Source organism: Rhipicephalus microplus, chromosome 1 (genome assembly GCF_043290135.1).
Source record: "Rhipicephalus microplus isolate Deutch F79 chromosome 1, USDA_Rmic, whole genome shotgun sequence".
Taxonomy (NCBI): domain Eukaryota; kingdom Metazoa; phylum Arthropoda; class Arachnida; order Ixodida; family Ixodidae; genus Rhipicephalus; species Rhipicephalus microplus.
The window spans coordinates 200,718,679-200,744,812 of NC_134700.1; the positions used below are offsets into that span (position 1 = coordinate 200,718,679).

The 26,134-nt window shown below is 44.1% G+C and overlaps 2 protein-coding genes across 2 annotated transcripts; one reads left to right on the plus strand and one right to left on the minus strand.

Moving 5' to 3' along the window:
- Positions 1–25: 25 nt before the first annotated feature.
- DCTN2-p50 (dynactin subunit 2) lies at positions 26–15,706 on the minus strand. Its single transcript, XM_037412578.2, has 13 exons — positions 15,559–15,706; positions 15,311–15,385; positions 15,013–15,103; positions 13,908–13,975; positions 12,558–12,650; positions 10,771–10,931; positions 9,557–9,671; positions 8,380–8,445; positions 7,648–7,686; positions 7,239–7,388; positions 5,690–5,792; positions 940–1,031; positions 26–183 (listed from the first exon to the last, which is right to left on the minus strand). The coding sequence occupies exons 1-13, from the start codon at positions 15,592–15,594 to the stop codon at positions 97–99; spliced, it is 1,176 nt and encodes a 391-aa protein (XP_037268475.1). The 5' UTR covers positions 15,595–15,706; the 3' UTR covers positions 26–96.
- Positions 15,707–16,014: 308 nt separating this feature from the next.
- LOC119159737 (serine/threonine-protein kinase 16) lies at positions 16,015–25,965 on the plus strand. Its single transcript, XM_037412583.2, has 7 exons — positions 16,015–16,275; positions 16,339–16,573; positions 16,877–17,019; positions 24,442–24,562; positions 24,791–24,886; positions 25,122–25,246; positions 25,360–25,965. Exons 1-7 carry the CDS (start codon positions 16,166–16,168, stop codon positions 25,484–25,486), a joined length of 957 nt encoding a protein of 318 aa, XP_037268480.1. The 5' UTR covers positions 16,015–16,165; the 3' UTR covers positions 25,487–25,965.
- The last annotated feature ends 169 nt before the right edge of the window (positions 25,966–26,134 follow it).

Below are 26,134 nucleotides of genomic sequence, written 5' to 3' on the forward strand. Positions count from 1 at the left end.
TTTCATGTGAATAAGTACAGATGTATGAGGTGGCATAATTTATTGACATTACATAATGTCACACCAGGAAATATAAATCTACGACTGGGCAGCGTGTCACTTCTTTAGGGCAGCCATTTTTGCTTCCAGAAAAGCCAAGTTCTTCGTTATGGTCTCCATGTTCTCCGCAAAATTCTTCTGTGCCTGAAAGGCCAAGCAATGCATCATGCGCAGTCAATTACACTGAGCCAACCTGCATAAACACTTTTTAACTGGTTATCTCCTTTGTAAGAGAAATCTGATAGACTGCTGTGGCAACAATAATGGAAAGGTGCCAAGCAGTTTCACAAGATTTAAAACTGGTGAGCGAGTGTTATAATAATCCTCAATTACAAGGGGCCTTGGGTGCCCCTTGTAAGGCTGAGCTGTGCCAATGTTGAAATTCGCTCAGCATGGCAAATTTCTTAGTATCCTCATAGCAGGGGCGTGGCAAACCGAGCCCTCCCGCCCCCCCCCTCGAAATTTTTTCGCCATAACATGAGGGGCGAAAAATGACCATTTTAAGAAGGTGCCCCTCCCAAAAAACTTCCTGGCTTTGCGTCTGCCTTAGAGCTTGCGAATTTTTTGGCGTTCCAGCATGCGTGCAGCTGAAAGGAGCGAAAATGTCAGCTGGCAGGTAGAAAAACATATGTGCGCAGTGCGCTCTCTCTAGCTTCTCTAGTAGCTGTGAAAAAGCGCCGTGGTGCTGTTCGCCACGTGCTCCCATGGTCTCCAAAATTTCGATCACCACATGAGAAAACCTGCCATTTATACTCGTGTAGCGTCTAAATCTTCCAATTGCCAGGTTATCTAACAACTGACAGGTACAGGTAACAAATGGGAAATTGGCACTTCCCTAATACATTTGTGATTACCTTAGCCAACACTACAGGTGCTAGTTGAGAGAGCTCGCAAACTCACCTCTGCCAAGTTCTTTTCATTGCCCTTGAGAGCTAGGGACAAGTGCTGTTGCACAAGGTCCAGCTGGGAGACTGCCTTGGAAAACTGCAGCGCTGCAATGTACCACATACAGAAGCTGTAAACTCAAGCAAAGCAATGCAGTGTACACACATCTACTGCAGTGTTCTTGGAGGCAATCGTGTCCCTCCTGAACACCTGATTCTCTCATCTTTCAAGCTGATGGAATGTTGAGTATTCTTTTGGTACACTGTGTTATGACCGTCGTCATTATTAAAGTGTTTCGGCCTTTGTGGACTGGACGAAAATATTTCGACACATTCCAAGCAAGAATGTGCCGTCAAGACGGTTGATTTCTTGTCAGCAAAACGTGCACAAGGGGTTCCAAGACCGGTTTGCACGAAGAAAGGCTATTGTGAACTCGACTCCGTTCAAGGTTTTCCAGGGGAACAAGGAGGCGACTGGGTCACTTTGGAGGTCACCGTGGATCTGGAGAAACTGGAACCAGCGTGGTGTTGGGGCTGAAATCTAAAACCCAAACTGGTTGTAGCTGCACCTGGCGAGGAAAAGCAAAGTCCCGGAAATTTGCAGTTAAGCCGTAACTACTAGCAAACAAAGAGGGATTGCGTGTGGTTGAAGGGAAAACATCTTCTGTAGCCCTTGTGGGAGCACGCCTCAGCACCTCGACGACAACAGCTTAGTCGACCACTCCTTCCCCCTTTCTCCATAGAATCAGCAGAATGGAGTGGCATGTTTTGACAATAGGCTAGCGGGCCACTACATTGTCCTACCCGAACGCAGTCAGGCAAGTTTGGCACATGTACCGGGAGCCGGTCTTTCGAACCTCACCCAACTGCCAGAAGAGTTCTTGGAAACAAAGACCATCCGACATGCGCAAAATCTTGGTGAAGTGTGCAAAACGTTGGTGCAGTGCGTTCGCGACTATATTTGCGCGTCCTGTTGACTGTGCCCTTTCCACGTGCATTGTGTGGTGGCTTTCCCCGCTTTCGTAGGTGGAACACCTAGACCATCGAATGCCATATTGGCTGAAGCCGCGGACAATGCCCCCAGGGTGGCAACGTGGCGCTATATAAGGGGAAGACCTTTTGTGTATTCTGCATATTGTATATTTTGTAGTTCTCCTGTACAGTTTTTGACTTCTAGTTCATACTTAATCACTTGATCACCTCATTTCGAATTCTCAGTTACTAACCATGTAATGTTAATAAAGTTTCGTTCTTACAAGCGCCTCATCTGACTTGTTCGACGAAGGGTCCTAGGACGGGGGCCCGCTACCAGAATGAGACACGTGGGACCCGGAGTCGCCACAACTGCTAACATACTGTCTGCAGTAGGTCACAAGACTGCTCTGTCAACCGTTTCACAGGAGTTCCACTGGACCAAATCAAGTTATTTTCCTTCCTTCCTACTCTCGAAACAGTGAGCTGCAGGGGTCTAGGGTATGTTCTTAGTGTTGTCATCATGCCTTGGGCTGCGCATGCTGCATCGGCACACAGGGTTCGCTTGAATGTAGTATGTATAATAGGCGCCTGCCTCCGATAAAAACTGTCGTAGCAGGAAATTGTGCGTATTCAAAGAACTGGCCATCACTGTGTCATGTACGGGAGCACAAACAATCAGTGCAAAGAGGAACAATTTGGGTGAAATCGTGCGTCTGCAGCACAGTATGCCACGCGATGAGTGCAGGTGTGATAGGTTTGCACTGCATCGCTTTCGTTGTCACCTGAATTGCAGAAGCAGCGAGTGTCGTAAGTAGATCAATAGAACCTCCACATGTCGCCATCGTAATGTCTCTATTCACGGTACTTCGTTGTCGGCGAGAAACCGACGAGAACGTTTTTGTGCTGCATCTTGGAAACAGAAGAAAAATGGTACAGGCAGAGTCACACTACACTTGTCTAGAGCGTCCAGCCGGCCGCTTCTGATGCCGTTTTCTGTAAAATCATGCGAATATGGCGCTGTAATGATGCCTAAAATAGCTATGCCGCGTGCACTATTCAAGCATAATCGGAAGCTTGTAGCTAATGTGGCAGCTGGGGACTACAGCCACACACCCCTTTGCTCTGGACAAGTGTGATTACGTCTGTACGCAAATTGCTGAAAGTACTGCGCTTGCTGCTGCTAATACCGACGACGAAGCACTGCTGTTCGGAGACGCGGAGCTCATTCTTGTGTCGCTAGCGCCAAGGCGCGCCGCTGAGCAGTTCAGGCAGCGACGATATCACACAAAACATCTGAGCAAATGAAGAAGTGGCAAACGTCGATTGTAGTAGTTATCTCACACCAACGGATAATGCGCCGGTATGAGTACGTGCAGCCAAAAATGGCGGTTTCGCAAAACTTGCACGTAAGACGGTGTGCATTTCAGTATTGTAGCCCCCCATCGTGAAAATTTCAAAAGGTGTATGTATGCAGAACGGCATTTTCTGGTGTTGATGTGAACAGTAGGGCCACCAGAAATCGCCCGAAAATTGATGCACACAGAAAAAGTGCAATTGGCGCTATAGTGAGAGCCCAAAATTGACAGGTTTGATAAAATGGGTCGGCTTTCAGCAAGTTAGCAGTGCAGGTTTAACTTGGAGCCACTAACATAGAGAAAGGACAAGTTGCACAGAATCAATCGTGTTTTTGATGTGACTGAAAACACAGACAGCGACAGTGTATTGAAGGGGCGATTCGTATGCTGGCCCTGTGTAAACCTGAAAGTACAAGCCGTCACCACTGATGTTTACCTATATTCTCTCTTGTCATTTTGCCTGCTTATTGTTGAGTAAATGATGACATTTGTGTAATACATGTGTTAGACGACCCATTACAATTGGTGCAGGTAAATCATACGATTGCCGAACTGCACATGTTGCAATGAGTAATGCTGTAGCAGCTATGAAAGGCTTATTGTGCAGCATAGAGTTTCTTAAAATTAACTAGAGGGGACTCTGGTACTAACGATCGTTCAGTGACCACGGGAATGATGAGTAGTACATATATTTGGCTCGTTTTTGCACTTGTGGCTTTAATTATTGCTGTGTTTCGGTTTTGTTTCAAAGGAGAAAACGAACCCTTTTGAACTTCGTGACCTGATTAGAAATGGCAAGCCTAAAATATTAGGTGGAGAAGCGCAACTTTTGAACATTTGCTGGTTTTTTTTTCGTGACAGAACTGCTTCAAGCCACACAAACACACATGGAGCCAGAAGGACGAAGCCCATGCTCGCTGCAGCGTCGTGCGTTGCAGCTCCCATAGACACTAGCGCCAGAGTTCCCTCTAGTGTATATTTAGGAAACTCTATACCGCGCAGTAGTTCAGCTTCGTTTATAGACATTGCTTGCGCTACATGAGTGCCTGAGTAACTTTTTCTCGTGCCAGCTGAACACGTAATACTTTAGCCGTTGCGTAACACGATAGAACTGAATGGCACGGCTTCGCTTGCACACATGGTGCTGTTAAGGGACAAAGGCAGTACAGAATAAACCACTGTCCCTGATGCATTGTGTCACGTATCCAGGGCTTCTTCCTTACTGTTCCCATTTACAAACTGTGCCATTTGGTGAACAGTAGTATGACGGAAAAACAGAAGTGTACGAGGGAAAATCGCTGGATCTGTAATTGGCTTTACACAAACAAAATGTGGACTGCAGACTCGAGATAACTTGGCCAGTTGCCACTGTTCAGTCAGTGCTGCAAAAATACCTGTTAACTTGACAGGAGTGTAAAATGCCTAGTGAACTAGCTACAGCATGCAGTACTTCATAAACATGCCCGGAATAACTTGGTGTACACAGCGTACGCTGCGAGTCCAGCATTTCCGCTAGTCTCCCAAGCATAGTCGCAGCAGGAAACTGAAAGCTTTGTTCTAGGTTGGTGGATCTTATAGCCAACAGCTTGTGAAGCAGCAATTCATATATGACATTGCGAAGCACCACAAAAAAAAATCTGACATGGCTTCACTCCTGCAGCTGTTGCTGTGTGGAGCATGCGAGTTGCTTCCATGTACTCACACGCTGTGGTACTACTGGCTCAAGGAATTTTTCCCATACTAAGCAGACTGATGGTACGCAAACCAGTTTTATTGTGCACCTTGTGCAGTTTTTATAAGGTGTGGCAGGGACTACCCAAGTAGGGAGGTAACAGAACAAAATTGCAAATAATATTGGAAAACTTACTGACGGTTTATAAGGCGTGTACAAATTAAGTTTCATTTTTCGGTGGTTTTGGCGTTGATAACTTTTTTAATCTTTTTTTTTGTAACACAGTTACTTAGATGATAAAATTTAAAGGGCGATGCAGATTTGAGCGCTTCAGTTTAGCAGGAAGCATGGTTTAAGAACTGCGATGGTGCCATGACCAGACTCATGGTTGTGCAAGTTCAGACAGGTAAATCTGGCCAAGCACTGTATTTGCTTTCTCATCTTTTTTTATAGCTCCACCGAACGTGTTGGCCAATGAAACGTTTCTATGGGTGTATCTTTTCAATGTGTGCGTCTTTTCATTGGCCTTTGCAGAAGCCCTTTCTCCAAGAGAACACAAGTCCTAAAAGCTGTAGTGCTGTGCGCTTGCTGAAAGACCCACCTAGTGACCATGTAGATGCACGAATAAGGCATTTATGCAATCTCTTTCTTAGAGAGACCACATCAGTACTATCTGTGATGCTTTTATGCTAGTAGCTACGAAGCTCGTGAAATTCTGAAACCATAGAATCTACAAGACAACTTCTGAGTGCACCATTACTGACCATGTTCATGCACGCCTTGAAGGCAAACCAGCCTCTCCACCACCTGGTTGAGCGAGTTCCCCATGGCATCGGCTTTCTTCAGCAACTCGTACAGTTCATTCACCTGCACATCAACGAACATTTGGAATAAACTGCAATGCAGTGACAAAAATAGCACCCTTCTGCCACAAGAGTGCACCATACGGCAATGTGAGAAAGTGGGATGCATAACACAAAGAAAAAGCTATGGTTTTAGATCTATAAATTTATAAAAAATTACTTAGATAATACCGTAATTACTCGAATCTAACGCACACCTTTTTCCCAGTTAAGCGAGTTCATAAATTGCATGCGCATTAGAATCGAGTACGAAAAGAAAAAAAAAAACTGGATACGGTCATTCTATTGCCATCGGGATACCAAAATGGCTGCCCCCTACGTGCGTCGGCCATTTCTGCCTATATATGTTTCCCATGTGCGGCACTTCGTACGTGTGCTGAGGAGTTCCGTCATCTTGTAGTGCATTAGCGTCGACAGTATGGAAGGACCGACTCCAAAAACTCGAGTGCACCACAATGCCACTTTTAAAAGAAAAGTCATCGCGTGTGTAGAAACGGACGGAAATGGTCCGCATCGCGGTCGTTCGGAGTTCTCGAAACGTGCGTGCGGGACTGGCGGAAACAAAAGCAGAAGATTGTCGACAGCAAAGCTTCACACAAAGGCTTTAGTGGACCACAGCAGGGTCGGTTTCCGCAAATTGAAGAGCTGCTCGGCGAGTATGTGCTTGAGCAGCGAGCGGCACAGCGGCCCGTGACGACAGAACTGCTCCAAGTGCGGTCTATGCAGTTAGCCTTAGAATAGAAAAAGGGCTAATGCGGAGCCAGTTTAAAGCGAGCAGGTGCTGGCTAATAACTTTATGAAGATGAAAAGCTTTTCCCTTCGAAGGCACACGGGCATATGCGAAAAGTTTCGAGAGGTGTACGATGAAAAGCTTCACAGTTTTCAGAAATTCGCCCTAAATTTGTGGTACAACAACGACTATCTGCTTGGGCAAATCGGGAATGCCGATCAGACGCCTCTTTACTTGGACATGCCTAACACCACAACCGTCGAGAAGAAGGGGGCGAAGCATGTTCGCGTGCTGACATCGGTCCACGGTAAAACGTCAGTGACGGCAATGCTCTGTTACACGTCATATGGGCACAAGCTTCCCCCGTACCTCATATTTAAATGGAAAACGCTCCCAAAAGGAGTAGTTTTTTCGAGTGGTGTGATCGTGCGGGCCAACGAGAAAAATGGGTGCGCGTTGCAATCTGTCTTACTTTTTTTTCGTTGCCAAAACAGGGTGCGCGTTACAGGGCGCGGTAGACTCGAGTAAGTACGGTAAGTGAAGATTAAAATATTACAGAAAAATTCAGCTGAAAAAAACTTCAATTTGGGAATTGCATGTGCTATGATTATCAGGCACACAAAAGTAGAGGGCTCTGGATCAATTTTAACTACCTGATGTTACTTCATGTGAACTTAAATCAAAGTGCACAACTGCGTAACTTGACAAAAGTGGCAATACCTTGCTACTTTTGTCCAGCTCTTCCAGGGCAACCTTTTTGTCGGCACATTGCTGCATCTTCTGCTGGAGGACCGACAGCCTCGCTTCCACCTGGTCCAGGTGCGACGATTCAAGCAGGTACAGCCGTGAAGACAGAAGCTGCGCTATGTCCTATACAAGAAAAACAAAAAGATGGTCAATCAGCTCATAGTCAAACAAATAGTCGATCAGCACTACAATACCTCACATAAATAGAAATAAAAAAAGTACCAAGGAACAGAAATTATAGCAGCAGCTTTGGAAATGCCACTCAGGAAAGTACAAGTCCGAAAGGACTGACGGGCAGGCAAGTTGGGCTGGACCTCTTGCAGCAGTACAGCACTATTAGTAGGAGGTTTGCAAATCATGATTTCGTATGCATGCCACTTACTGTGAGGCAGTTTCCACTTGTGTGACTCGTAAGCATAGACTGAAAAAAAAAAAAAGAAGAAAGATGGAACAGTCGCAACTAGTTGAAGGAGAAATGCCAAATATGCTCATCATGAAACATGATTGTTGAAAGCTGCTATCTTAATGAAGCTTCGGCACACACTTTCTAGTCATGATTGTTCTGCCAAAGGAAACATTGGTTTGCTAGAAGTGCTACTCTCGCCTTTTTATTTTTGTGAATTTATAGAACATTGTTTCTGTCTTTTTTCCAAATACCAGGAGAAAAAACAGGGCAAAAGGTGGGCTGTAAACAGCCCGAGATTGTTTGATGCCCTCAGCACTGTAACACTGTCGCCAACATGACAGCTTGACAATACTATTTATAATGGCATGATCATCTCCACATGATTGAAAATAACAAAGGACTGCAACCTAAGATTAGTGACTGTGCTAAGCAGTAACAAGCGGCTGTTCAATCTTCTGTTTCAGGCATGATCGATTTCACCTCTGGTTCATAACAATTACACATAGCTATATATTTTGCAAGCCTCAAACTCGGCCTCAGTCACGCGAAGTGATGGACCAAGCACTCCAGCTTGAACAAAGCAATATTTGGCAATCTATGCTTGTAAGGCTTGACTGATTCCCACCAGCAAATTAATTATCTGTTCAGCTTGAGCAGTACACATAGTAAGTGCAACAGCAGACTGCAAGCAATAAGCACACAAATTACCAGCTTTTGAGTATCAGTTCCAACCAGGTTCTCCAGCTTCTTGATACGTTCTTCCAAGCTGGCCACCTGAATGAAGGAACACTCTCTATCAAGCTCTTCAATTAAACACTACTGTCACGGAAAACCGTAACCATGAGTCTTCAGTAATAATTACATCAGTGCTTTACAAATGGGGTTTAAAAAGAAAGCGATACATCCAATGCCCCCCCCCCCCCCCACACACACATATAAACAAACAGAATGGCTTACAATTTTTTTCTCCTTGCTGTCCCTCTATGGCTGTGAGGTTTCAATACCTTTACTCCTTGCTTATGGTGGCTTCACTTACTTGTCATTACCATGTGCTACTAGTATGTTTCAGCATTACTGTTTCTAATCAGTGGAGACAGCAGTGACTCTGCATCTCAGCTCTGACGTCTGTGGTTGACCAACTACGGCTGCCAGAACCCATCAGTTGACCACAAGCATGATATTTTTTCCAGTGCACGCAGAACCTCATAGTTGCAGTGAAGCCACATTCGGTGATGGGTGGGCATTCAAGGAAATCAAACATTCATGAGTACTTTCTATTTAAAGCAGAAGCATTAAATTTTACAACATGATGTGTCCCCAGACCTTTTTCACTAACCTGTAATGCGGCATGATGACAACATAAATTTTCAACTGGATTTGATTGCTTCAGTCTGCGTGAACTAAACTAAGAAAAGTAATAGGTTTTGAGAATGTAAGTAAGCAAATCAACCACAGATGAGATCACTTAACTATAACTTAAAGTTCTAAACAACAGGTCCACAAGGCTGAAAGTGGAAAATGCAAGTCACGTCACAGGAGTGGAAAGCGGTATCAGAAAGGAAGGCACAACATAATTGCAATGTTGTCTTTGCTCAATCCAAGTCCAATGATCGATTTGTGTACCAATGTTTTTTACCAAGGAATACTGGTCAACCTCTATAAAAATCAGCTTCCCAAAAAGCCATGAGAGTGGCCATGTTTCTTCGATGATTGTTGAGAAGGGGCTATTCTCTCTTTTTTTATGGCCCTTTCCAAGTTCATCTTGCTATTATTCAAAAAACATTGTCCTGTCCAGAAACGAATCTGCACATAAAAGGGCTAAGCTCATAACTTTCCATGATGCCCACAAAGGCTTTTGTAGCAAATAAATAAAATGTGCCTTCACCTTAACAGTGGTCTGTACTGCATCCTGAGCCGGCTCAGTGGCTGGCTTCTCCTTGACTGAAGCTGTGGCTGGAGGGGGACCAGAGCGAAGTCGCTCAAGCTGGCTCACCAGCGTCCTGCACATGACCAGTTAAGCGAAACGTGAAGCTTTGACATAGTAGTACTTTGCTGTCTTGCACATTGCCTCGTAGCATCAGATGAGTCCTCAAAATGCTTGAGAAGAGCACAATGCAATGCCACAGGGCTTCGAGACAGCTACTGGCTTCATTTTAGTCCAAATAAATTTGTTAAAAATAACAACTGCACACGCTGGGCCTCTAAATATGCAGGCTCATCAAGCCTGTGGCATTATAAAGACAGCACTCCTACCTTCGTCTTACAATGCCCTGAGTGCTAATGGCAAATTACGAGAAAATTAAAAGATCTGCCTCACAGAAACAACAAAGTGCAAAGCTGTTTGGTATGCCCACAGAGGGGCCCTGCAGTACTTTCTGAGTATGGTCAGAAAATACCCCCAATCGGTAGTAGAGGATCCCAAGAACACGTAAGCCAAATATTATAGCGCAGCACACCCCGGTCTGGAATTCACAATAAATTCTCAAAGTCAGGTAAAAATTGATTTCTCTCGACAAATGACAGGAAAAAACTCAAAAATCACTCGTCACAGCCGTTCTGTCGGCCATTGGCTGATTTGAATATGGCACGCTCGGTCATTACAGAGATCGCCGCGGGAGTCCGCGACTTGTCCACACATGTGCGCGTGATCCCACTGAAAAGGCTGCGTATTCAAAGCAAGAAAAAAAAAACGCCAAAAGTGCTCAAGGTTAAGAGGCATGCGTGATGTATATTCTTTGCCCGTGCCTTTCCTCCTTGCTTATCTTCCAATGCTTTCGTTGGGATGAGAAAAGAAAGCAATTGCAGCATGAAACCAATCTTCGTAACTCTGCTCATACTAGACGGATTCTAAAATTTTTTGTGGCAGTGAATTCGTGAGGCAATGAGCTCTTTTAGTGAATTCATTCCAAGGCTACTTGCAAGAGTGTTGCAGGGCCCCTTCAAGGCTTTTAGTGGTCTTTCAGTCACATACAGTGTGTCACAATATTATTACATACTAAGTATATTAGTACTATAGCGCTCCGGTTGCTCCTCAAATTTGCAAAATTGTATCCACATGACCCCCATGCATGGCATTACAAAGTGCACAGCAAGCCTTGCCTGTGCAGAGCAGCCTGTGGGTTAGACAGTGCTTGCAGGGTCGGTTCTCCAAGCACGCGCTCCAGGTCCAGGTCCAGCAGCATCTTCTGTATAAGCTGCGCCTGCTGCAATATGTAGCCTGGCTCTGCCAGACCGCCTTGGTCTCCTTCCTGCACACTTTCCTGCATAGTCACTGCTCCATTAAGGCAACCAACAAGCGAACCCAGTCAGGCTGTAGAAAATGACAAATTCGCTCGGAGCATAAAATTTAAATGTGTGAAGGCCCCAGGTAGCTGGCTTTGTACTTAAACTGAAACAGCACAAGAATGAGGTACTGCAAGGAAAAAAACATGTGACACACTATACATTGTTTCATACGATTCTTGTTCCTGTCCTACTCTGAAAATAATAATAATAATACAAATAATAATAATAACAGTACCATATTTATGAGCACTAAGGATTTTGCAACTGTCACTTTCAAACTCACAAGTTGAAATCTTTCCTACTCTGCCGTGCCAGCAATCTTATAGAACAATCCAGTAGCACCTGACATAAAAGAATGACCAATGAAAAGTGGTGCCATAGGCTTCCAATCATCTCTTTGTTAACACGCTCTTTGGAAATCAGCCACAGTGACGACAGCTGCCAAAGCAGCTTTTACTCTAAATCGAGTACAGCTTTACAAGTCAGAGGCAATGGATGCTGGTCCGTTGGCGTGCCCTTACGCTCGTCCTTTGGTTGTGTAGCGTCTCTGTGCCTAGCATGTCCAATCATGCAAAATGGGAGACGCTCGCATTGCGTTCCATTCTGACCGATCCCGTCTCAAGGAGTACAGGCGTTTGCCGAACACACTGGAATTTACGCAGTGTCCCTCAATTTTTTGGTCATCTGGACAGGGCCACTCCTGCTTTTTTCAGTTGTATCCAACCCAGTTTAGAAGTTCCTTTACCCTAAACTCGGCTCACTCCAAGCCCTTTTGTTGTCCCATTAGTTGCCCTTGTGGGGGTGCTGACACCCCTTGTAAAGTTCGCGCTGCGTGGCGCATGTGTCTCGCCCGAAAGCTGCATTTCGGATTACAACTACTGGGCGGGAGGTGGCGTTGTGTTCACATTGATCACCACTATCATCATCATGGTTGGTAGAGTGGTAGCGCTGGTGGTGATCCCTGGCGAAAAGCAAGCCTTCGTGGCGGGCTAGAGAGTTGAGCGATTCTCTTCTGCAGGTGGCGGTTGCCACGAACGGTTGTCTCTAGTGTGGGTCTTCGGTGCTCGGCACCGCGAGCTGTGCATCGGGGGCCCTCGTAGTAACTCAAGCGTTTGCGACGCCGCCTTGGGTGTGTTATTGTGTTTGTCATGTTATTGTGTGTTTGTTCTGTTATTGTGTTTGTCATGTTTTGGAGTGTATGGCAATATTGTGTAACGATGTCTTAATTGGTTAATTACAATTGATGTATAATAATTCGGCGGGCGATATCGTCGATCAAAAGTAGCTGAATAAATGTGTGTATTGTTTGGTTTGTACCGGCCGCGTCTGCTGTGTCCTTTCACTCCGAGAGTGTGGCGTGTTGCTCGCCATTTCGAGACCTCACACCCTTCACCCCAAGATGTATCCAGCTTAAGGTGGCACCAGAATATTTGAGTTTGTTTTTTCTTACTCATCACTGAAAACTTTGACAGCTGATGTTAGTGTCAGACTGGAAGTAGGGTGGGAAGATAATACAAAGTGACACTATATTATACAGCTTGTGGCAGAAAGCTGCTCTGTTCATGCAAAGTACTTATAGAACATTGCACAAAGATACTCACCTTGATGGATTGTACTTCGTTAAGCAGCTCACGAACTTCAAACTGAAGTCGTTGGTGCTTCTGTTGCAGGTTTTCAGGCTCCTTCTCTCCAGCCTGGACATCATCATCATCATCATTATTATTATTATAAAACATACGCAGAGAAAAGAACATCTAAGGAGGGAGCAAGCAGGATCACAACTGTCATCGAGTGGGTTACAGTGCTTGCCTACTTCTTATGAAGGAAAAAAAAAAAAGAGTAACGAAAGTTGAAAATTCCTAGCAGCCAAAACATAGCGATTCAAGCAAATGACAACTGATTCAACCCGCAGTGCCTTAGGCAAAATGAGCTTCAGATGTTTCTAAAACATTTTTTTAAAGACGGTCATTACTATAGAAGCATGTAAATAGAACTTGATTGCTTGCCAGTGGACTCATTCCTAATTACCTAGGGCCTCTTTTTGCCACATTCCACTACTAATCAAGTATGCTTGCGGCCCACTGCATCACGGGCAATGTGCAAAGATATGGTGCTTTCAATCACCTTTTCATGCACACGGTTGTATGCGGACACCTTTCATGAACTTATTTACTCCGAGCAAACCAAAACAGCAATAGGCTCTCATAATGTGACATTTTCCTCCTATAATAACTTAAGCATTTGATAAAATCATTTCCTTCCTAGTTATCTGAAATCAAGCCCTAAATGCTCTCCTCACCCTCAGTGATTTGGGAAATTTTTTCACATTATCAACAGCCCATTTTGTAGTATGAACACAAAAGGTGCTGGTTAGATTAATGATAGTTATTGCACCTTCAGAAACGTGAACGGTGTACAGCTACAGAACAGACACACAATTTAAACATCATGAGTGAGTTTTTGTAAATCTTAAAGGACACTGTCTCCTTGCAAAAACCTCTTCAACAATTTATAAACATCAAGAGTAAAAGAAAATTTGAATGTTTAGTATTTAAAAAAAGACAGATATCCAGCCACTTGAGAAATGAAAATGATGAGTGAAGTTAACCTGTTACATGGGAACATACCGACGCTGAGGGCAAGCAACCGGCTCTCTACCTCGTAACTCACTTTACGAAAACACGACACGCAGTATTCAAGCATGCAGTGCAGGTTCAATCAGAAGTCATCACACGTGGAACAATTTGAATATACTTTTTTCATTAATGCTCTTGCTTTTGTTTTATCATCTTGGTTTGATATATATCAGTCAAATGGGTTAGCTACAAGTCTGTTAATGAAACAATTTTATTATGCAAGGTTTTGTTATATCTCATCACTGGCCGTACAGATGACTGGGCACTACATCCAAGGGATTATGCACATTATGTACCAGTCAAGCAAAAACTCACCATCTCCCATTCACCAGAGATGACATGGTAGCCCTTCTTTGGTTGTCTTGAGATGCCCTCTGTGAAATCTGTGAAAGTTCAATTCAGTAATATACCAACTTTCAGGAAACAGTTCCAAAGTACTGCCACTTTTTTCCCACTTTGAACAAAGACCACACATCACTAACACACAACACTGGCTGCTAAACAACATAACAAAATAAATGCTTTAGAAATGAACTGAAGCTTTTCATGTGTAAATGGAGAAATACACAGAGGATTGCACACATACTATCTTAGAAAATGACAGTATAGAAGGAGAATTATCAGAATGCGCGGTTTTCAATGCCTTGACGACTTTTGGACAAATCTTTAGATCAATAAAATTAATTCACTAAAAGGCTTTAAATTCGCAATGTCATGATTCAGCTACGAAAGATGCTCCACTGGAATTCTCTATGTTCATAGTGACCACGTAGCTTTCACTTACAACAAAGTTGCTCTACCGCATGCAGCAGCACGACATGGCCATATTGCCCCGCCACGGTGGTCTAGTGGCTAATGCACTCGGCTGCTGACCCAAAGGTTGCGGGATCAAATCCCGACTGTGGCGGCTGCATTTCCGATGAAGGCGGAAATGTTGTAGGCCCGTGTACTCAGATTTATGTGCACGTTAAAGAACCCCAGGTGGTCGAAATTTCCAGAACCCTCCACTACAGCGTCTCTCTTAATCATATGACGGTTTTGGGACGTTTAACCCCACAACTCAATCATGCCCATATTGATATGAATGAATCAACCAATGTATCATTTGATGTGGTTTGTATTACTTACAGGCTACAACTACTGAAAGCTCTCCATAGACTGGGACAAAATGGGCCGCTCTTTTCTTCATTAACACAGCTCCAAACTCAAACACATAGTATCCTTAGAAAAGCTGATCACAGCTTAGAAGACCGGGCAGCCAAAGGGGAAACAAATGTTCAGGAGAACGGCAACGTTTTTTTTTTTTTTTTTTCAGGTGCTTATGCTCTATTACGCGGATTTCCGCGGAAGTCTGCAGGTTAAAATCTCCGGGTGGAGCAAGGGGCGACACGCTTCGAGTTCGTTTAGTACAGAAACTCACCGACGGTCGACGAGTCCACCGTGCAACCCTTGAACTTCTCATAGGCTTCTGTCACCGAAACTGACAACGTGTTCACACTGTCAGACTGGTCCTGCAATGATACGAACGCCAAACTAAACTCGACATCATGAATTTACAACGTAAACAACGTGTGCTCCAGTAAACATGAGAAAATCTTAAAAGAAGGAACAATCGTTACGACGTAGCTTAAACCCGGCAAGTTCGGTCTATCAGTGCAAATCGCAGACTCACGAATGATGACGGAGAAACGAGAGACTCCGGAGAACGTTTCACTCACCACGCCCACGTCCGAGACCACTTGATCGGACTCCGGCAGATCTTCCGTCTCGTATATATCCGGTTGCTCGTACGCCTGGCAAGAAGCAAGATACAGTGAACAGCGCCTTAAGGTTTACATCGCGCAACACTTGTCCACACTAAAGCATCTAACAATCCATCTCCTCCGGACAACATCTGTCGCAGTTGAACGTTCCTACTATTTACAGAAACTGTTAAAACCAACGCAGATTCTGTAAGTTTACTTACAATCCCAGGAAGATCGGCGTACTTCGGATTTGCCATTTTTGATAAGCCGGTTGGGGTTTGAGATGATCGCCGAGAATGAATAACCTGTCAATTTGATTTCCCCCACAGCAATCAACAACTCGAAACGCACTGGTTTCAGATTGGCTAGTTTTGGATACTAATTGATGTAGTTGAAGCAGTTGAATGCCACGTGTAAATGCACATAAAAATATAAAATTAATAAAAAATTATTGTCTATTGACCATAATATACAGTACGCAATTGTTTTCACGCAATATACACAATTTTAGAGATAATTGATTGAAAGCGAAACTGAAGCGAAGGCTGTCACCTCTTGTACAACTCGTGTGTTGTCATGCGTGTGTCATGTCGTCGGCTCAGCTGGCGCGCCGCGCAGAGCAGCTGACGACACACCGGCGGTGGTATGGAGTTGCTTTGTTAACTGCAATGTGAGTGGCAGCTCGAAGTGCGGCTTTTAGCCCAAGATGGAACCACGTGGTCATCTTGAAAGCTTCCTAGACTCCTCAACACTGCATGCCGGTCCGCGCCCACGGTCGATCATGCTGGCACACCCGCGATTACGGACCGACGCCTTCGCAACACCAGTATGAATAGTCTCGGTCTCAGCATCCTCTTCAACATGGGTTGTACGTGCACGAAAGAGGCTGTGTGTATCAACAGCAAGAGATACGTGGTCAAGAGCAGATTGGGAGAAGGGTTCGTATCGTGCTTACTTCTTGCCCAAGCCGGTCTCTGTAATAATATCTGCGGCCTTCGCAGGGGCTTCAGTGTGGTCGATTTGGTGTACGACGCTACCAGTCAGCGGCTATTCGCACTCAAGCGCATCCCGTGCCACACGAGAGAGTCCGAGCGGGACGCTATGCGCGAGGCCGAGTTGTACAAGTCGTTCGATCACCCCAACCTGGTCAGATGCGTGGACGCCGCCCTGGTCCCGTGCCACGACATCTCCAAACCGTTCTCCAGCGAAGTGCTCATCTTGCTGCCCTACTTCAGAGTGAGTCCGCGCAGCCACAATTATGTACTGTCGAGGGAGGGTGTGGACTAAATGTTTTTAAACCTGTGTGTGTTTGTGACGTGCTATGATTGCTAAGAGGCATCTGATATTCTCTAATTAAGCACTGGGTTGTATACGTATGTGCAGGCTTGCCTCGAAATTTATATTGCGCGATTCTCGCTTACGTCGATAAGAATATATACAACCGCGTGGCTAGCGATCGCGAGAACGGCCGTATAAGGCAGCTGTTGCGTGTAATCAGCGCAGGTGCGCATCTTCTGACCTTGCGCACGCTCTGTGCAGAGAGGAACGCTCCAGGACGAGCTGACGATGCGAGCGCGGTCGAGGGAGCACATGTCCGAGGGACGGCTGCTGGATATCTTCACGGGCATGTGCCATGGCGTTCAGGCCATCCACGGTGCCACGCCTGTCGCCCTGGCGCACAGGTGCGTGGCTCGATGTAACTGCTACCCGTCATTCAGGGTAACCATGAGCAGTGCTCCGAAATAATTCCAGTGCCGACGTGCGTCAGTGTACGTTGTATGCCACCCCGCTGACACACAGCCGCATGCAATTGTGTACAAGAACCATGTTGAAAGTGTTACTTTCAATTGATGGGGGGGGGGGGTGGGGGGGAGCCCAGTTTGTTCATAGGAGTACCTATAATACAGGTTTAATGGCATTGAGTGTAACAGCGAGGGCATTTTACATAGACTGACAAGTCCAAAAAGTTGTTTTCTCTGTAACAGATAACCATGATAGGTAGTGTCATAGCAGCTTTAGAATATTCTACTCATTTGCCACATGCTATTTTCAGTTTGGAAGAAATCCAATGGGACTATTGAAACAATTTTTTATGTATATTGCATTTATATGTTACACCACTAAATGGCCACCTGACAAGCACTGTGTGCTTAGAGTAGTGATGAATTTAATTACATGATAAAAAGAGGTACCTCTCTCGCAGTTGTCGACATAATGTTCATGTAGAATAAGTGATGAAAATGTTGAGTGTGTCACTTTATTTGTACTCACGTGGCCAGCTATGTTTACACAAGAACACCTCTGGGTTCCACCTCTCTTGGTGCTCTTCAAAACCAAACTGTCATAGGGTATGGTAAATATGTCTACAAGTAATGAACTGTCATCTGCTTGAGCGTAAAAAGTTTGAAACCTTGCTAAGTGGGTTGTTAGCTACATGTTGTTACAAAGAATGCAAGAAGTAAAATATTTGTGTCAGTACCTCATGAAAAGAATGGTTGATTTTGTGTAGGCAGGTATATGCGCGCACATTTTAGTGGTGCCCCCGTTTGTCCTCGTTGGGTAGTTATTCACAGATGGGGCACAGCATACACTGTGCATGTCAGTAATCTAGCTGTTACAGTTTCAGTTTAGTTTATTCAGTTTCAGTTTATTTTTTCATTTCAAAAAAGTAGTACAGTAATATTAATATACAGACGAGGGTCCCAAAGTTAAAAACTGTAACGGGACCCTCGATGCATTATAACAATCAATAAATCAGATCAAGTTAACAAGCAACGAGTGAATGGAAATCAATTATACAATATAGAGTGATAAGTAATTATTATAGGCTAAGTGACACATCAGGCAACAAAAAGCAAGGCAAATAAGGAAAGAAAAAAGAAAGAACGAAAAAAAAAAACATCTCGTTCAGTGGCGGACATTGTCAATCGAAATGCAATGATCTAAATGGCATAACCAAAAACGCAAAGCCCCCAAAAAGCCCATATACAGGCAGCTAATAATTTAACAGAAAACTTTTAAGCGACTTTTTGAATGATGACAATGTGGGCATCGTTTTAACAGAAAGAGGCATGTTATTCCAAAAAGTAATGGCCGCAAAGGCAGAGGTCATTTTTCCATAATTTGTGCGCGATGCGGGTTGCAAAAAGTTAAGGTTCATTGCAAATCTGGTTACATTGTTGTTTTGTAAGAAAACTGAATCAATGAACTCAAACGGTAGCAGTGCATTGCGCAATTGAAACAGAAGAACGGCTATGCTATAAAAAAATAACAGGTAGGATTTTGTTGTCTTGGAGTAGATGGCCTGCACTGGAGTATCGTGAGCTATTAGTGATAATGCGGATCGCCTGATTTTGTATGTTCTGAATGGGTGATAGATGACAGTTATACGTGTTTCCCCAAGCAGCGATACCATACATGATATGGGAATGAATGAAGGCGAAATACAGAGACATAAGTACGTTTATATGAAAAACTTCACGAGCTTTTATTATAGCCCGAATTCCGAATGCAGTTTTCTTTCTGAGGTGATCAGTGTGGAGATTAAACTTTAAATGGCAGTCAAGATGTACACCAAGAAAAATTACAGTATCACAGGTGGGTATAAAGCGAGGGCCTAGGGTTAAGGGTTGATGAAAAGGCAATGGCCTTTGAGCGGACCTAAATATCATAAACTTGGTTTTGGCTGGGTTAATAATAAGTTGGTTCTCGTAGCACCATTTAGTAATATCTAGAAGTGTGTTATTCAAGTGTAAAGTAAGAGTAGTTAGAGAGTCCTCAGCTGCAGTTATAGTCGTGTCGTCTGCGTATAACACGCAGTGAGTTGATTTAATTGCATCGACAAGATCGTTAATATAAATAATAAATAATAAAAGGCCCAAAATAGACCCCTGGGGCACGCCTTGATTGATTAGCTTAGTTTCAGAAGAAGCGCCTGATACGTACACCGAGCATTCTCTATTGTGCATATAATTTTTCAGGAAGGTTAATGGAGCTCCAGTTACCCCATAGGCCTCCAATTTGTTAAACAGGGTGGCATGATTAATGGTGTCAAAGGCCTTGGTGAAATCTAGGAAGACAGATCCAACAAATTTACCAGAGTCAATCGATTTTTTTAAGTAATCTATTAATGAAACTAGTGCTAAGCTTGTCGAACTGCCTGAACGAAAGCCAAATTGACACGGATGAAGTATATTAAATTTGCTTAGGTAATTACTTAAACGATCAACGAACAGTTTTTCAATAACTTTGTGAGGGAAGAAAGAATTGATATGGGCCGATAATTAGAAACTGTTCTTTTGTCACCCTTCTTGAATACCGGAACTATTTTAGATTTCTTTAAAAGTTTAGGAAATACGCCTTGCTGAAACATTAGATTAATGATATCACTAAGTATCCCAGAAATATTATGCGCAACCAGTTTTAAGTGATACGCAGAAATATTGTCAAGACCTGCGCATTTATTTTTTCGATTCAAAAGAACTGAGCATACTTCGTCAGCGGTTACGAGTAAAAGAAAAAATGAAGAAGCGACCCGAGAAATGGAACATTTTGCTATGCCCGATTGTGTAGTAGGAATGCTAGAAAAAAAATCGCTGAAAGCATTTGCAATAGAAGTTGGCTGTTGCAAAGAAATATTATTATATATTATTTCAGATAATATAGGTGAGTTTCCAGATGATTCGTTTAAAAAGTTGTTCAAAAGGTTCTATTGTTTTTTAGGGTCCCCCTGATGTTTGGTCAACTCATTTTCATAATAACGCTTTTTTGCTTCTCGGAGTAAAATTTTCAAATTGTTGCAATATTTCCTGTATCGGCGGGAAGCGAAGTATTAAAAGGCTGTCTTTTTGTTTTTTTGTAAAGGTTATCTTTTTTACGAACACTTGTCAATAAGCCGTTTGTCATCCATGGATTGTGGGGAAATTTATACCGTTTTTTGCATTTAACAGTTGATTTACTAGATGTTACGGCCTTTAAAAATAAAGTGCAGAATTTCTGTAGCATAGCCTCTACGTTGGAGCAGGAATTATCAAGAATATCGGACTTAACAAGTGACCAGTCAGTTGTAGCTATAGCATCGATAAACTTGTCATGATCCAGCACAGATGTGTAAAAACAGCTATCGACACTGGAGCGCCTAGCATTAAATGTTATGTAAACGGGGAAGTGATCTGTAATGTATGTGTCAACCACGCCAGCCTCGGGGGCGGGAGAAAAATTGCATAAGACATGATCTAAAAGAGATTGGGAACCCTGGTGGCCACATCTTGTTGGAGCAGTGATAAGTGATTCGTAGCCGAAGCCACTGAAGCAGTTCGTGTAAGCCGAGTAGACACTGGATTCCATATCTAATAAGTTTATGTTGATGTCCCCTACCAGTACAACTTGCTTATTCTCAAAAGATAGCTTGTGAAGTAATCTATCAAGATTTGACAGAAATTCTAGAACAGGAGATGAAGGAGAGCGATACACACTGCCAATGATTAATTTTTTTCCGTTGTTTAGGGGTGACTTGCCACATTCGATCCACACAGATTCGCACAGTGATACGGTGAAAGACAGATCAAACCTGCGCGTGTACGAAACCCCACTGGAAACAAAAATTGCAGCCCCACCATGCGCGTCATAAGATCGGTGACAATACTCTGCCTGATACTGTGGAAAAGAATACATGTTACGGTCTGCGTCGCACAGCCACGTTTCCGAAAGGCAGATAAACGAAAACTGGTGGTGCAGTAGAGAAAGAAAAGTGGTAATCGCGTCATAGTTCTTTCGGATGCTGCGAGCATTAAAATGAATTAGCGAATATTTCTGTAACGTAAGCGAATGTTTGAGGTTGCTAACGGTAATCGAAGACATAAAAAAAAGAAAAACTTAGTGGTTGACACAGAATATGTAAGGCATCGTTTATATGAAAATCGAAAGGTCAGAGGCGGTATTTATTTGAAAGACCCTGGTATCTTCAGACTTGCGTGCCAGGATGCGACAGTTCTCTGTCCAGAGAAATTTCCACTGGTGCTCTTTCTTGAGAGCCAGTGCCCTAGCAAATAGCTTCTTATTCTGAGCAGTAAGGTGGTCATTCGTATAAATAGCCTGGTCAGAAGATTCCGAAAAGCCAATGCTGCTGGCGCGAAGCCGAGCCTTGCGAGCTTTGCGGATGAAGTCATTTTTTTTGTCACGACTGCAAAACCGAGCGATGATGTTGTTCACTGCTGATTTCGTGGGAACACGATGCACTGTGTCTATGTCAGCAGGTGTTACAGTACATCCGATTGCATCGCCCATGCGCTTTAGAATGGCAGTACAGTCCTCGCCTTTAGTCGTTGGTACACCTTTAATTTCTATATTGTTTTGTCGAGAATATTGCTCAAGTTCAGCCAAACGGGTTTCAAGAGACTCGTTATGGGCCCTTAGCGCTTTATTTTCTGCAATGAGCGCATTCTGCTTCACACATATGTTATCGTACTGAGCACTGAGGAACTTAACGCTCTCGCATAGTTTTGCATGCTCTTCAAGGCCTTTGTCATCCAGTGTTTTCCTAGCCTCCGCCTTGAACTCTTTAACTGCAGTTTCTAATTGCTCTTTAAACACAGATTCAAGCGCTTCAATTTTTTTAGCAAGTTCAGCACAGGTAGGCATTGTATACAGGTCAAAAGCAGCGTTGAGCAGCAGTCACGGTAATTTTTACAGCACAGAATAGTTACTTAAAATTCGCACACCAACTTGGAAATACAGAGTGAGGCGATTCAGAGCGTGCACATTCCGCCGTGACTGCTGCTGCTGCAATGGATTCCAGGCAGTCCAGAGTGGTCCTTATAGCCCCGTTTTGGATGTGCAGAGCAGGATGCGCAACCGCTGCTTGCGTATCCTTTGAACACTGTAGCTGGCGACACGCGGGCGTGACGGAGCGATGTTGCGAGGGGTACCAGGGCGATACTCAGCAGTAGTGCCTGCCAAGCAAGGAACTTCGGGCGCCTGGAAATACAGAGTGAGGCGATTCAGAGCGTGCACATTCCGCCGTGACTGCTGCTGCTGCTGTTGTTAGGCTTCTCGTGATAAACATGTCAAGCAGCAACGCAGTTGGAAACACTGCGGCCCACATAAAAACAGGGACAAAAGTGCGTGTCACCTGTCATAATGCCGCCCCGCCGCGGTGGTCTAGTGGCTAAGGTACTCGGCTGCTGACCCGCAGGGCGCGGATTCGAATCCCGGCTGCGGCGGCTGCATTTCCGATGGAGGCGGAAATGTAGGCCCGTGTGCTCAGATTTGGGTGCACGTTAAAGAACCCCAGGTGGTCTAAATTTCCGGAGCCCTCCACTACGGCGTCTCTCATAATCATAGAGTGGTTTTGGGACGTTAAACCCCACATATCAATCAATCTGTCATAATGCCGTAGTTGTTGTCATCTTGCACTGCTAAGTACGAGGTTGGTAGTCTTGATTCCTGGCCGTGGTGAGAGCCTTATGACGTTGGTGAAATCCAGAAACACCTGTGAACGTGAGGTTGAGGTGCATGCTCGAGAAACCAGGTGGTTGGTATTGTGGAAAATACTACACTTCAGTGTGCCTCATTATCACTTCATGTTGTTCTTGAGTAATACCCACTAGTTTGATTGAACTTAAATTTGTCGGTAAAATGCTGCTTGTAGACAAATTCCACCGGACTTTATTCACGAAAACGCGGTGGCACTGTCTTAATAGGTAAAAGACGCTCTGCCTACCATAGTTTCAATGGGTTTTCAATGGTGCATGTGATATCCTCAGTCAAGCAAAGAGGAAAAAAAAAACGGTAGGCCAACGAACTGCGCCGCGGCTGGATGTGAGTCCCGTCTCACAACTTAGTTTTGTTTGTTGGCGCACATCGCAAACCTCAGCGCTTATGGCTTTCACAACGCTTATGGCGTCTCACAACGTCGTTTTGTTGGCACACATCGCAGCCCTCAGCGCTTATGGTGGAAGTTACGTGCGGACGTTGCTATAATTTTACCCATAATGTCAACATCGGCCCACCTGTGTTTACAAACATGGAATGGGTCTATATCCTGCTTTTCCTTTCTAGTTGAATTTTTTACTTTATTGTGTGAAAAATTTAGCACAATGCAAACTGCTTATTAGAATTATCTGAAAAGGTGATTGTTACATGCGTGACATTTCACCTGAAGTACATCAGTTTAAAAAATTTACGAATGAGCTTTTGAATTATTTACTTTATGACACTTATTCTAGGTGTAAAATTCAAGTTGAAGGCAGTGAAATTATGACATGCTCGCAGAGGCCCTAAAACTAGGGTTTTTTTTTTCGCCACTGGTTATCTATAAGATTTTTTTAGTAATTCAGTGGTTTAACACCTTATATCATCGCAAACTGCTCAATGCACAACTTTCGGAAACAGTTCTAGCCAGAAAACCCACGTATCCTGCATCACATGACAGTGCCTGATATCTTAAAAGTTCTGATAGCCTTTACATTTCTGCAGCGAGAATGTGACCTCATTTTAAATTGCTTTGCTTTAATTTTGCAATTATACTATCTGGGACACAATATTTTCAATAAAGCCATATTCTCACTTTGGCGGGGAACATACCTGGTAGATAAACAGCTGTACAGCAGAAATCCACATTTGCCACAGAGCTGGAAAATTGTTGTACCTGAAGTGAACATGTCAAAGTGAATGAGCATCAAAGTAACTATGTATTATTGTAACTACTTCTTTAGATGTTTGTGTTTCTCATGTAAAAAGAAAGGAAAAACTTTTGACTTTAAAGTGTCCCTTTCGTAAAGTACAGTACAAGTTTATATCTATATTAGTCCTTGTCTGTTTTAGTCTATCCCTCTTTTTTTTATGTTTTCCTTCGTCCACTCTGTGAATGATAACAAATGTCCATAGAGTGAGCTTAGCATGAAGAAATTGTTCTGGGAGCAGGAACATGCCCATAACTGTTTCACATATTGTCCACTACCTGCACAGTGGTGTGGGAGGAAGGGATTGAAGGAGCAGGACTGAGACTGGCCATCCAAAGCATTAAAGGATACAGCCTCTCAAGGGCTAAACATGTGCAGCATGGGAATCCCAGCTGTGTCCTAAGCTGTTGCTGTTCCCTGCAGGGACCTGAAGCCTGCAAATGTGCTGCTCAGTGACGACGACGTACCCGTGTGGATGGATTTCGGCAGCATGGGTAGAGCTCGGCTTGATATTGGCCGCACTAGTGAGGCCATGGCACTGCAGGTGAGTGATGATGCTACCCAGCAGCTAGCTCGTGCTGTAGGTAATAGATTTAAACTTAATTGATTACTGTGTATTTCACACAATTTTGTTTTTTGCTTTGTACATAAATGCTTTCTAACAACATATTGGGTGCCAGGGTGGCTACTCAACATGAAGTATTGCCTGACTGTATGACAAACCTGACATCAATCGAGTTGCAGTTACTTTTGTTATGTGTCACATTCCCAGGACTTGGCTACAGAAAAATGCAGCATGTCATACCGAGCTCCCGAACTGTTCAATGTGGAAAGCCGTACATCAATAGATGAGCGAGTTGACATTTGGGTAAGTGCCAACTTTGGCCTTTGTCCTGAATTGTGTTCATGTGTTTAGTCTGCCCGTTATTGTACAAGGATGGCTGTGTGGCAGGCTAGTTTAGTAGACAATTCAAGCGCTCCTCGCTGGTGACGCCGATGCTATTATTGGATGCTGCAAGGACCACAGATGTACTATTGGATCATACATGTAGACGTGCCATTTGTGCATAATGTGTTAACAAACGGCGTGGTTTTTGATGCAGTCTCTTGGCTGCTGCCTCTACGCCATGTGCTTCTTCCGGTCCCCATTCGAGGCTGCCCACGAGCGAGGTGACAGTGTGGCCCTGGCCGTACTCAGTGGCCATGTCGACATTCCTTCAGACAGCCCGTGAGTTGAGGCACAGCCAACTTCAGCTCTGTTGGGAACCGTACTGTTATTTTGTTTTCTTGCTGCTACTACTGTACACAGCTTAATGAATTGCCTCCATCTGTGTGTTTCAGATATTCCGGAGGGCTTCACGGACTTATCCGCACAATGTTAGAAGTGGACTGCTTGCAGAGGCCCTTCATTGAGAGCGTCTTGGAGCAGGTCACAGCCCTCTCTGCCGCAGCAAACCATAAGGTGTGATCTCCCGACTGCTCTCCCACTGTTGGAGACTACATGTATCGGCTGTACGCTTGCCACTTCTACTGCCTGAACCACAACAGCGGCGGCACGTGGCTGTCGACTCTAAGATGTCGACCCAGCGGGCAGGAAGAGATACGTGCTACTTGGGTTGGTGTGATTGTGCGATGCCTGGAATAAAAAAAATGCAACAAGCTTGTGACCAAATGGAGCCCCACACGAATGCCAGAGTGAACGCAGTTGGGACGCTTGTACTGCTTTCATCAGCAGTGACTGTAAACCTTTGCTTGATGCAAATGTGCTACCAGAAATTGTTCTGGTGTTTTTATTTTTTTAGTATCGGTGTTACGGCGTGTTGAGTTTTGTTACTTTGCGAAGTGTTGTTGCCTGCTTTCATGCATGCGGCAATGCTATGATCTCCCGTTCGATTTTTTGTTCTCGATGGAGCGATTAAAATAAAGGGAGCCTTGTTGTGTTGCGTATTATTGTGCTTACGCTCTGTTGTCTAAAGCTTACATCTGCACAAACAAAACAAACACCGGTACTTCTATGCTATTCTTCTTGGTGCATCCTCGGTGGTCCAAGTGGAACAGCCTGGCATCATCAGCAAAAGTTAATTCTTGACCTCTGCTGCCCAAAACCATTACTAGT

Bases quoted from the DNA above. Each gene is read 5' to 3' on its own strand.
- DCTN2-p50 (XM_037412578.2), bottom strand. From the start codon at position 15,594: ATGGCAAATCCGAAGTACGCCGATCTTCCTGGGATT. The intron at 7,389-7,647 runs GTAAGTGGCATG...TTTCTTGTATAG, and splicing joins CAAGTGGAAACTGCCTCACA to GACATAGCGCAGCTTCTGTC. The intron at 184-939 runs GTGAGTTTGCGA...TTGGCCTTTCAG, and splicing joins ATGAAAAGAACTTGGCAGAG to GCACAGAAGAATTTTGCGGA.
- LOC119159737 (XM_037412583.2), top strand. From the start codon at position 16,166: ATGAATAGTCTCGGTCTCAGCATCCTCTTCAACATGGGTTGTACGTGC. The intron at 16,276-16,338 runs GTTCGTATCGTG...CGGCCTTCGCAG, and splicing joins AAGAGCAGATTGGGAGAAGG to GGGCTTCAGTGTGGTCGATT. The intron at 25,247-25,359 runs GTGAGTTGAGGC...TGTGTGTTTCAG, and splicing joins GACATTCCTTCAGACAGCCC to ATATTCCGGAGGGCTTCACG.